At 36.6% G+C, this 13,181-nt stretch overlaps 1 protein-coding gene across 2 annotated transcripts in view; it reads right to left on the reverse strand.

Annotated features, from left to right (window-relative positions):
• The window catches only part of FNDC3A (fibronectin type III domain containing 3A), a 118,357-nt gene that overhangs the window by 15,560 nt on the left and 89,616 nt on the right, over positions 1–13,181 (reverse strand). For both annotated transcript variants that reach the window (XM_085324995.1, XM_085324996.1), the window contains 7 exons: positions 12,903–12,956; positions 12,185–12,309; positions 8,373–8,547; positions 7,442–7,528; positions 3,910–4,048; positions 2,126–2,194; positions 691–809 (listed from right to left, as the gene is read on the reverse strand). In XM_085324995.1, coding sequence (XP_085181121.1) covers positions 691–809; positions 2,126–2,194; positions 3,910–4,048; positions 7,442–7,528; positions 8,373–8,547; positions 12,185–12,309; positions 12,903–12,956 — 768 coding nt within the window. The remainder of the gene's footprint in view (positions 1–690; positions 810–2,125; positions 2,195–3,909; positions 4,049–7,441; positions 7,529–8,372; positions 8,548–12,184; positions 12,310–12,902; positions 12,957–13,181) is intronic.

The following is a 13,181-nucleotide window of genomic DNA, read 5'->3' on the forward strand; positions in this document are numbered from 1 at the left end:
CAATCAGGTTCACTGAAAGCTTCACTTTCCTGCAAAATCTGGACACAGCCATGGCTGACTTTGCTAGACTTGGTGTTGGGAAGAAGGGAGAAGAACGGAGCATGACATACTGGGGCTGGAGGTTGAAGTAGGCCTCAGAAGTGAGGGGAAAATGTGTGTGTATGTGACACGTATATGTGAGGGAGCATGGTAGAGCTCACCAAATTATTAGGGAACGCTGAGAAGTAGGGCAATGTGAATGGCTTGATAGTGGCTGACACATACACTGGAGGAGATGACACAGCACAACCTGGCAGCTTGAGGAAATGCTCCCTCCTCCCCTACYAGGTGGACTGGCTCAGCTGCTTAAAGAGCATGCTACACCGATCACATGGCCAACACACAATTTATATTGCTGCCTTGGATTAGGACAATATAGACTTAAGAAAGGTCATCCTATCAAAGTATTTTACAGGAAAAGAGACAGTATCCTTTCCTGTAAAATACAGTGTAAGAAGAGAACGTTCATGTTTGTTGTTTTAAGATATGGCCAGAAACTTGAAACATGATGCACAAACACAAACATTTCTGAGGTGCTTTGCTAAGCACTTCTATACAACCATCCTTCTGACAGTGTTTGTTATTAACTGTCAGATCAGGTTCTCAATGCTAGAGAAGTTTTATTTATTAAAAGAAAATTTCTCATTTTACCGTGCTCTGTCCTCCTTCTCCAATGCAATATACACGTAAGCGATAGGAACAACCAGGATTTAGTCGGTCACACAAGTGTTCCCTAGCAGCTCCACTATATACTATGTCCCATTTGTTTCCTGAAAGGTTAAAAAAGTGAGCAATGAACCAAGGTGTAATTTTCCACATTTCAGTACCAGCCACAGCAAGTATCTTAGCTTTACTAAGTGTGTGCCTGATATCTGTTAGAAAATATTAAGGCTTAATTTGAGTTTCCTGCAAAAGATTTAATTATCGCATAAAGATAGTTTCCCAGACAAATTTATGTAGATCTGTTGAAGTGAAATATATCCCTTATTTGGTTTTCACATCAACTAAGAGAGAATTTACCTTATTAAAGTAGTTATTACTGGGCCATCAAGCACTTTTAAACATCATAACCAAATTAATAGGCAAAATATATAAGCAAAAATTTCCATGGAAAAAACTTTAATTCCATCATGTACATTCAGTTTGCACATTGTGACTACAATTTATAATTGATAAAGCCTATTCCTGTATTCAAGAATGGCCCAGGGGCACCTGAAATAATTTCATTCTCTACTATTCATCCAGACTCTTAATTCAGAACCTCTTCAGCATTCTTTCTTTTTCTACGAGTTTAAGCTGGAAACCTGGGCTCTTAAGTTGCCCAACAATTCAAATTTCAGAGTATTAGAAACTAAAGGTAATACACAGCTCACTTCACCATCAGGTAAATCGTTCTGAGGGTGTTTTAACGTAAACATGCATTCAGGAAAGTGCTAAGCTCTGTATTAAAACCACTACAGGTAACACCCCTGACCAGGCTGCCTTTATAAGTTGGGGATGGTGCACTGTCTTAAATCAGAAATAGCACTGAAAAACGTATGTTTTCACTCTCAACATGACTGTTCCTTAATACAGAATGGTTACTTAAAAGGTCTAGATTTTCAAATAATTTAACTGGATAACTGTACATCCAATTCTGAAATATTCTTATTATTTCACTTGTGCATGAAAGAACAGAAAACATAGCTGAGATATTTATTCTAGCTGGATCACTGTTCTCATTTAATGCTGATAAATACGAAGCTAATGCTCCACTCGTCTCTGCCGCATATAGAGCAAAGCTGTGTGGCCCTGTCTTTGTTGCCTTATGCTTATTTTAATACAAAAAAAGTATCATTTGACTTCCAGAACAGAATACTTCTAAGCAACAGGTTAAACTTGGAGCATTTCTTGCTGGAGTTTTGTAGCATCTTTCTAAAGAACTTCCCGTAAGCAAATACCAATATTGCTATTTTTTCATTATCACAATCCCCTGCAATAACATTCCTTATCATAATACCTATTTTACCCTTCCCATATAATTTACAACTATAGACACACAAGAAAAGAATATATAGCTCAATGCTAACATATGTTTAAAACTTACCATTTAAGCCTTCAGACATTTCCACAACGTATGTATTTATTGCTGCTCCTCCGTTGTCTTTTGGTGGATCTATCGAAAAATAGCAGGATTCCAAGTAAGCACTGTAAATTAAAAACTTTGTAGCCTTCTGGGAGAATTTGCAAAAGGCACAACTGACACCAGCTGGACATGGGTGCTCATTTATATAGATGGGTCATAGCATCCTAGTTCAAGACAGCAGAAAGTTATTCAAATGCTCCACTATCCAAATCTACTGGATCACAACCCTTGTATAATCTATGTTTGGATGTGTGCTAAGTGAATCCAGCACCTGGGAGATGCCATAGCCAACATTTCAGTTACTTTGAAGTGCCATGAAAGGCATCCTGATTATGGTTTCAGGGACAGAGATCCTTATGGTCTTATAATGTGCACTGTAGACAGGAAAAGATTCACATACTGATTTACAAGTAAGCATATATCAGAATGACTTAAGGACAGCATTTCAAAAAACTTCAAATATTTTGGGACAGAATTGAAAAGAGGTCAGAAATTCTAAACTGAAAAAAAACCTAAATGTTTGATGACACTACTGAAAATTGAGTGGACTATCCTCTCCTAGGACAATATTCAAGCACCAGACATGAACCTACAGCAATAGGTTTGACATATCTTTGACAAATTATCCTCCTATTCTTTCTCAGAGCTGACTTAACGGACATCGATATTAAAATAAATAAAGTAGAAAAATAATATTTTTGACAAATATAAAGGCAGGGTAATACTTTAACACAGAAGGGACTACTAGCACAACACTACATTACATATGTGCTGGAAGAAACCTCGTAGGCTCTTAAATATTATTCATCACATCACATGTGAAATAATGAGACTTATATGATAAACAGAATTTTTTTTGGTTAGAAAGCAGCAACCAATTTACTCCAATAAGAAATATAAAACTTATACTCATTTTTGAAATGTAATCAGCTTTTGCATGAGTGACAATTAATGTGATAATTAAAGATACGCATACATATACACGCACACACACACACATATACATAATACTTCAGAAATTTTCTATTTACAAATTAGGTATTTCCAATAACTTCATATATTATAGATTATCCATAAGATTAGATTTTTAGGCCCTGATCTAGTGAAGCACTACGCAAAGATGTAAGACTGGGCTTGCTGAGCACTACTTGAACCCTACAGGTTTTTATTAATGCAAAAGAACCTCTGACACTAAAGAGTCTGCAACAAAGAAACAGGTAAGAAGCTTAATTACTTATGACAAAAAAAATAAAACCTTTAACTGTTTGGTTTTCTTCTAMAGTCTCGTATCAAACAGAACTGCTTCATCTTCTCCCAATTCACATCATAATGGTAAAAACATTGGAAAAGTTTCCCAACATCCTTAGCAAATAAAAACATTTATCTATCAAAATGAGTATTTCTAAGAAACTTGGAGCAGGCTCTTGATACAGTAGAAGTTTATAGCATCCGATTTTTTTGTCAGAGAAACAAAATTTTTAATACACAAATCAACACTTTTTTTTTTTTTTTTTTTTTAATTATTGCAGTCCCCGCAGAAGTCTACTATAATATATATTTTTCTTCCCCCATAATTACACTATCACATTGCCTAAGTATTTTGGATCAGTATTTTGCTCAGCTGAGCCATTATGATCCATTTTGATGGAACTGAGTGCAATTACTGAAGTAAAATCTTGCCTCCTATATATCTACATATACAAAACAAAGAGGACAATCTATACAGAGCTGGACAGTAATCTTACCCCAAACTATTTTAAAGCTCTGTGCATGAATTTTTCCTTTCACTGAGGGCTTTGAAGGTACTCCAGGCTTGTCTGGGCAAGTAACATATTCTACTGCCTCACTTGGACAGCTTTTCCCTTCTGAGTTATAGGCAATGACCTGTAAATACATTAAAATTACTATAAACACAGAAACACATACATTTGATACTGGTTTGCTATTTCTTGTTAAGACAAAATTTACATGTATGTGTAGCCAGACAGACTGATAATGAATCAAAGGAAATAAAATTAACATATACCTTCATTCTGTATTTTTTATTAGTCTCATAGTCAATCACTTTACTGAAATTAAAAACAGCTGTGAATTACCAACAAGAAATTTTAGTCCTTTAAAAAATGGAAAGATAAAACTAGTCATTATGAAGTTGCAGAAGAATCACAACTTTTCCATATTCATGAGATTTTCAAATGCTTGTGTCCAAAATTAGGCTCCTACATCCTTATTCATAAAGCAGCCTGACTGTAAAAGGTACTTGGCACCAGCAGATCCCAACGACATTAATGGAATCTGTGGCTGCACAATATCACACAAACTATCTTATTTAAAAGTTAAGGATTTGAAAACTTCCTGTTTTAAACAATCTGAGACTCCACTAATCTCACTGAAGGAACTCAGAAGTAGTAAAATGCTGATTTTATTTGCAATTCACTTCTCCTTGAAGTCAAAATACTGTTATGTAATTAAATAGGAGCAAAAGGATATCAACTGCTAAAAAAACTGAATAATTAAGATAATTTTAGTAGCGCTCCTATACTTTTAGGATACCTGCTTTTAAGTAAATACATTTGGAGATTTAAAAAAAGGAAGTGATTATATGAATAACCTGCACTAACAAAAGAATCATAGAATCATAGAATTGGTAAGGTTGGAAGGGACCTCTGGAGATCATCTAGGCCAACCTCCCTGATCAAGCAGGGTCACCTACAGCACATTTGACAGGGCTGCATCCAGGTGGGCCTTGAAGATCTCCAGAGAAGGAGACTCCACAGCCTCTCTGGGCAACCTGTTCCAGTGCTCCGTCACTCTCACAGGGAAGAAATTCCTCCTCACGGTCAGGCGGAACTTCCTGTGCTTCAGTCTCTGCCCATTGCCTCTTGTCCTGTCACACRGGACAACTGAAAAGAGTTTGTCCCCATYCCCTTGACACCCTCCCTTCAGGTACTTGTACACAYTGATCAGATCCCCCCTCAGTCTTCTCTTCCCCAGGCTGAAGAGGCCCAGCTCTCGCAGCCGTTCCTCATAGGGCAGAAGAAAAGACCCCCTCCCATTTCAATGGAGACATTGAGAAACTGGAGAGTCCAGCAGAGAGCCAACAAGATGATGAGCGGGTTGGAGAACTTGATGTCCAAGAAAAGGTTGAAAGACTTGGGTTTGTTCTGCCTAGAGAACAGAGGGCTGGTGAGGGGATCTAATCACAGTCTTTCAATCCCTAGCAGGTAGTTAGGGAAGAGATGAAAGCACTCCCTCCACAAAGATGCCTGGTGACTGCACAAGAAGCAGTGGGCACAAGCTGAGTCAGAAAAAATTCTAGCTGGGTTTAAGAAAAGTATTCATCAACATGAGAACAGAGAGGTTCCCAGAGGACTGGTGGTACCTCCCTTGCTGTAAATACTGAAATCTCAGCTTGATGGGGCCAGAAGAGGGCTCAGTAGCCTAATCTAAGGCCCTGCTTTCATCAGAAGGTTGGCCTAGATGATCTCCTGAGGTCCCTTCCAACCTAGACTTTTCTATGATTCTAAGAAAATTAAATTTATACTTCTTGGTTGTGTCAACAGTTAGTTTAGCACATATTCTAGTTTGTTCCTAGTGGAAAACTAAGGAATCTAAAAAAAAGAGGCAGACTCAAATTGGCTGAAACTAGAAATTATGTAAAAATCAATTATGTTTCATATGGCTTTTAAATTTGTTTAAAAATTCAGCAGAATTCAACTCATAGCTGTAAAGTCAGGACAGACTGAGAAGAARAAATGTCAGCTTACATGCTTCTCAGATAATATATCTCCAGATACAGTTTACAAAATTAACAATTTGTTAGTGGTTGTCTTTGTGCTCTTAAAATTAAGTTAAACTGGCACAGTTAGCATTTATGCATTATAGTATGTTTTCCAATGGTTATAAATCTTCTTTCAAAGCCTTAAGGAATATTACTACTAATTAAGTTTTTCCCTGTGTAATAAAAAATAAAGACCTAATTAACACAAGACTTGTTTCTCCTTTATACCTTGCGCGCAAGTGAATGGAGACTTCTGTTTACAGATTTAAGAAAAATCAGGTATGAACATTTTGATTTTTTATTCTGAATAACAAATATAGCATGCTTAAGTTAACTATATATTTACTAGTAACATGCATGTTACTTGTACTATATTATGCATGTTATATGTACTATCATCAAGTCCCTGCAAAAGCTAGTTCCAAAATAATTAGCTGTTCTTTAGTTTAAATACTCATTTGGTCATAATGTGCTCTGGGTGACTGAGCCTGAGCAGGGGGGGTTGGACTAGATGATCTCCAGAGGTCCCTGCCAACCTCAACCGTGTATACTATTCCATACTCAACAGTGTATATACACTGTGTAATTTTTAATTATTTAGTTAGTAATCCTGTTACACATAAAATCCAAGTATTGTAAGATGAATATCTATTATAACATTTTCTTGTTTCTTAAAAAGGTAGATATATTCAAGTGTAAAATATCTGTTATAACTTGAAAAGGAATCTTGAAACATTTTAGTGTTAGTTAAAAAAAAAAATCTGACCTCAAACAACTATCTTTCATACTACAAAGAGGTGCTGTTTTTCAGCAGCTCCTGGTACTTCCTTATGAAATAGAATTTTAAGTGTGCATGAGACAGCAGCTATCAACATCTCTATCTAGAAGGGCAAAAAAAGAGATCAGTCTGACTCAGCTTTAAACTGTGGGACATGCATTAGCTTTGTTCCAAAAGCCATGCAACTGTTCAAAAGTGGCTTGATCCTGAGCTGGTAAATTCAGACTCTCAAGGCTTCCTAGAGAGAGCTCAGCACCATGGTAATCTGAATGTTTTAATGACTTGGGCATCAGTGCCATGTTAGTGCTGATTATGGCTTCCGAATCAAAGTTTGTCCAAATCCCAACGCTTTCTGATGCATGTGGAGTCCATTTAAAAACCACACCAAGTAAGTATTACCTGTGTATTAGCGGCACAGAACCCAAATTTAAACAAAGCAAAACATAATACGCAACTGTTAAGAACATTGACTCATTAGCTGGAATGACTCATTTCAAAGATGTGTGCAGTTATGTTCTGCTCTTTCAAAGGTCTCCATTCTTGCTACAGAGGAGGTTAGTGAAGAAGATGTTTAGCTGCTACTGTCTTAAGAGATTTAAATTTTAAGAGATACTAGCATAAAATTTGTTTTTCATTAATTAAGCCCTGCCTTGCTTCTCGATCAGAATTTCAAGCTATTCTGGTGCAAAAAAAACACAAAATATGTGAAAAATCTTACCCTAAATTTGTATTTTGTACTACGCCTCAGATTCTTCACTACGTAGGTAAGATCATCACCATCATATTTTGGCTTGAAACCATATCCCTGCAGAATTAAATATGAAACATTGTATTTATAGATCAGACTGTGTAATATCGTTCTAACAAAAAAATTACTGTGCTTCAGACAGCAATTATTATGCCTCTCTGCAAAGTAATAATGTAAGTTCATTTTGCAAACACAAGATACTTTACTTCCACCTTGTGGGACGTTGTACATGGAAACAAGGTATTAAAAGTAGTGAAAAAAAAATCAGAACCAAAAATTTTCATGCAATTCCAATTCAGAAGAGGAGAAAAGAAGAGTAAAAGAAAAATGTATCTATTGCCAACAGAAATGATACTAAACACTTTTGATGGTTAAAACTGTAAGGAGACTTGCTTTAAAATAAGTGAAGGTGGATAACCTGAAATGACATCTAAAGGGATCACACTTCATGTTGTAAGAACTTTGTTCCAGCTCTTGGAAGACTTAATTTTTACATAAAATTCAGTCACATTCACAGACTTAAAAATAGCCTAAAAGTCTTTGCAGGATTAGGGTTTAATAAGACTAATAAAGATTACTATTGTAATAAATGGTAAAGCTATGTGGCTTGGTCAATGCAAAGACAAGTCATTGAAAAAAAAAACACCTAACAACAACAAAAAACCAAATTCAGTTTCTCCCAAACCAACAAAAAAGACCAAATAATATGTAATATAATAGTTTACCTTTGACAAGATAGGAAATCAAGTAAAGAACTTTTTGATCATTTCATTTAATTTCATACAGTTAAATATGTTTAAACTAACGCACCTTAAAACAGAAATAACCATTGTTACACTTAAATGCAACAGTGCATCATTACAGTCTCTTTTCTTATTAAGAATAAGTATTCTACACTTACTGAGTTCTCATCCTCCATCTCTAATATATATGAGATTCCTTCATCTGATGGTGTTCCTGAGGGTTTAGTCCACTGTAGAGATAACCAAGTAACTCCAGCATTAATCAGCAAAGGACTTGCTGGTGTGGTTGGGGCAGTGCCTGAGGTATGATACAGGACTTCTTCACTAAAACCACTGTTTAAAACAAACAATATGTAAACTAACTAGACACAGTAACTAACACTTAAAATAACATAATTCTTACTAAACACAGCTATGACAACTTCTTGGACATGTGCACAACTGGAAATTGCAAGCTGGTACATGCAAATGATCTATTAACTTGACCATGACTGTGTCTGTAAAAAATGTCTGAACAAGGTTTGTGTGTTCATATTTGAAAGAYTTCTGTATCATGCTATTTTGATATGTTTTGCTAACCAAAATATTTTGCTTTTTTAACATCAAGTAATTATTCTAAAACTTACACAATGATGTACTAATACCACAGTGTCCTCGTATTCAAAACAAAAACACAATGGGATAAAAGCGTATACAGAAAGACCCTGAAGTATTTTGCTTCTTAGAAAGCAACCTATGTAAACYGTTACAAGCTTCACACCTCAAAGTACTAGCTCCTCTAGTGATTCAAAAACAGTAGCCTAACAGCCTCATGCAATGTAATGTTACTTGAGGAGCTGCCAATATCAAAATCTTACTTTACAACAAATGAAAGTACAGCGTACACACCAGTGAATCTTCTAACAAAACTATGTTAACCTTATCTGATGACTCTTTGAGTGCCTTATTGAGGTGAGAATAGAAACAAGGTACAGAAAGAAAACACTACTGTAAGACAGAGGGATGTAAAGCAGTGCTACTCTCGCACAGATGGCCTGATATACATGCAGCTAGACACTAAACAGTTGTTCTCAGCTGAAGTTGGCTGCTTCTCTATCAGATCTGAGGAAAGGCTTGTATGCTTGAGAGCTTTTTTGACTTTTTTTTAAATACACGGAACTAATCTCGTAAAGATACAACTTCAATCTAAAAGCTATGCTCAATTAAACGAGTATCAGGGGCTCTGAAAATAAAATTCTTCATGTGGCTTGAACAACAGAACTAGCTAAATATCCTGTATGTCAAAGCTTGGCTTTCCTGAACAATCTCAGTATGAARCTACCTTGATGCAGACACAAAAACTATGCAGACATGCAGACTGTGAAGCAAGTAACAAAAAAGTAAATGTAAAGCAAGAGGAAACTTTTTAAATTTGGGGAAACAGTTATTTTTATTGACAAAATAACAAGCGAGAAAATCTCTGAAACAAAGATGTAATCCACATATGATTTATACTAAAATAAAAATTGCAACATTATGTAGGCAGGTTAAGAAAGTGTAAAGACAAACTCTAAGCCCATCTCCGTTCGCAACAAACCACTGAGGCAGTCACCTCAGAAATAATAGCTTAAAAACAACAAAAAAGCCCTAACCAACCAACCAATGTAGTCTTAATTTTTTTACTTGCTTAAACCACTCCAAAATACACTAAAATCAGCTAAAAGAGTTCCAGAGATTCCCACAGTGGAATGGGAGGCTCTTAGAGGAATGGYTCTTAAACAATTCACTTAAAAGTAAAATAATACTATCTATCTTTAAATAAATTTTATTTTCCAATTGTTTAGTCCCTGTTTCATGTGTGGTTAGAATTAAGTTTAAAAATATGAGTAACTTGCAAAGACAAATATCTACTTTTATTGATAACATCATTTAGACAAAATCCTGTCTGCAGAACCCTAAAGGTTCTCAACATTCTTCATATGAAATTGCCACTCTATCTTATTATTATTATTTGAACAGTCCTCTTAAATAATATTGTTAAGACAGTGATGTGCATTTTTATAGGGCTATGAAATATTGATTTTTAATGTATTCAGCATGATTAGGTTTTTTTAAAAAAAGGTAATTAACTGACCAGTGCCTTCAGTAGCTTACATTGCAGAAATGCATAATGTGTGTAGATATTCCTAGAGGGTACACTTACGCACCAGAAATAAATGGGGAACAGGAAGAGAGTTTGAGCATTGGACCCTGCTTAACTCTGAGCTCACTCCCCATCTTTATTTTTTGAATGCTTCCAACTAACTGTCAGCAGGACAAAATCCGGGAGCAACTCAGGGAATAGTTCATTCCAGAAACATCTTCTAAAAGGCAGTACTGTAAGAATGCCTTGCTGGAGCACACCAAAGATCAATCTAGCCCACTATAGGGTCTCGTGACAGCATCCCAAAGCAGGTGACTAAGGAAAGACATAGGAACTCGGAATATATACAATACTGCTTTCCCTGAGTGCTTTCCAAAGCCCTCCCACAAGCATCTCAAGGACCTCTAGAGCCAGCTGCTGTTTCCATGTACTTAATAGTCTGCAGAAGACCTCTTTGGTCCAGCATGAATTATACTGCCCCAGGCCTTGCACCCTGTCCTTTACACAGTCTTTCAACACTGTTCAAGCAGGTATTGTTCCCTCAAACATCTCCCTGTGAATCTCCTTATTAGCCAGCCTTATCCCTTTGAAGCCTATGAACCATTCCCAAGAATTAATGCCTCCAGCAATGTAGGTATAGGCACAAAAAACAATGTTTTCTTCAAGTCCTCACATCCTCTACTGAAGTCTGACATCATTTACTCAAAAATTCAAAGTGAAGTTTGTGCTTTATAACTCCTGAAAAGTAGCTATTAAAAACAAGAACCACATACCCTAAGCATTAATAATAAGCTCTAGAAGTTCAAGAGGATTTTGTAGCATCATATTCTGCCCATTTCCCAGGTTAAAATGGCACTGAAATACCCTAGGTAATTGGAGAAATCCAGGTTACAGATATGATGACATATGACAAAGAGCATAAGGTAGATGTACCTGCAGGAGGCAGTGTGCTCTTCACCAGAACTACCTGCCACTCTAGTAGAATTAGTGACACATCCTTATACTGTCGTCAACAGCTCTGAATTTAAGGAAGGTTGATAAGCCCTGGAAAATTGCTACAGAAGCTCAAGGAATTATCATTGGTCTGGAAACATGTCAGAGCAAGTACGCTTCACTCAAACCCAGAGCAGCAGAGAGCATGGTAAGAGGTCCCCTTCTGCTCTGCAGAGCATCAGCACAAGGATGGTAGGGTTTGACAAACCATTCAGTTCTGGCCCTTCAGCTCAGTTATGTATCTTTATACCATGATCCCCAGCATTCTAGCAGGAGCACATATTACATCAGACAAAAGCCAAAAATGCCACCACTAGTAAAAGAAGCAGGGAGAAAGAGGGAATGAGAGGGAGCAGGTAAGGGTAGCAACTTCTGTGAAGTCAGTGTGAGTCTGCAAAGATCTAAGCTAAAAGCCAGTAGGGTCTGAGCTGATTCCACCTGAGAGCAGCTGGGTTGTCTGTGCCATGCTCTCCATGMTAGGGGCACTGTGTACAGAAGTTTGAGCAGGTTGCTACAGGAATGAGGCCAACTCTAGCAAAAGTTGCTGTATTATCTGCAGACTAAGCTGCTTCTAAGGGATGTTGAGATTTGTAGTATATATGTGGTATGTTCATATGTAGTGGTTATGTAATGGCTGCAGTATATAGCAATACCATGCTGGAAAACAAGTGGTTCTATATTCACGGCACAAGTAATCTGCAAACTAGATAACCCAATCACGTACTGTAAATTAACTATATAGATCCCATTTGGACAAAAGTCATGATTCTTTGAATGTCAACACACGATTTTCTTAAACAAGCACGCACATGTGCGCGTGTATTACATGCTTATGTATATGGTAGCAGTATTTACCTCATCCCCATGTCATTTTTGGCTGCTAGCCTAAAGGTGTACCCCATTGCTGGTGATAATTTAGTAATCCTATACTGCTTCTGTTGGCCATAATAACACTGGGAAAACTCTCCATTTCCTTTTCCCTAAAAGGAAAAGAAAGGAATAAATTAATCACATTATTAAACTAATGAGTCCATCAATTAAAGTAGCATAAATATCTGATCAACTCATTTTTTGAGGTGTAACATAACTCAAGAATGCCCCAAATAGTTAATATTATATAAAATTTTGTATATACATTGAGATTTCCCCCCCCCCCCATTCCCCAGCTCCACAGGGTTGGAAGGAAAAAGCAGCACAGACAGCTTCTACAGCTCTACCATCTCCCTTCTCAGGTTAGTTGTCCAAGTAGGGATCCAAACATGTTTGTAGAGACATCGGTTTCAGGACAAAAGGAAGGGCATCTCCACCATCAGCTCTAGAGGGAAGTATTTGACTACCAGTGAAGACAGATGYTACTAAAAGTTACAGAATCACGTAATTAAAAAATACCTGTTAAGTTATATACTATAAGGAAAATAGAGAAATAACTGTTTTCATAATCCCTTCAGGAATTCAGTATTTGTCACCTGTCTCTGGACAGAGGTCATATTTTTCACAGAATGTGATGTGTACAGTCACATAGAGCTACTTTTAAAAACTATAAAGTGAAAAATGYAATAGAAAGCTTGCTTACTTCATCCCATTCTAAAAGGTAACTGTGGATTTTAGAACCATTGTCACAAGATGCCTGCAAAAGGAAAGAAAGAAAATTAGAACTGTAACTGGACATAAGATCACTTAAAGAAAAACGCATACATTGGTCATTTAATCAAATCATGACAAGTCCAGTGGAGAGCAAATGATGAGCTCTTCATATAACCATTTCACTTGCTAAAGCAGTTCTAGCTCGGTCTCCATTCAATGGATGCTTGTATTTTTTTTTCTTTTAATTCAGATTTGAATCTGGCAGCAG

This window comes from Rhea americana, unplaced genomic scaffold, assembly GCF_003343005.1.
Source record: "Rhea americana isolate MKP2758 unplaced genomic scaffold, rheAme1 scaffold_95, whole genome shotgun sequence".
Taxonomy (NCBI): domain Eukaryota; kingdom Metazoa; phylum Chordata; class Aves; order Rheiformes; family Rheidae; genus Rhea; species Rhea americana.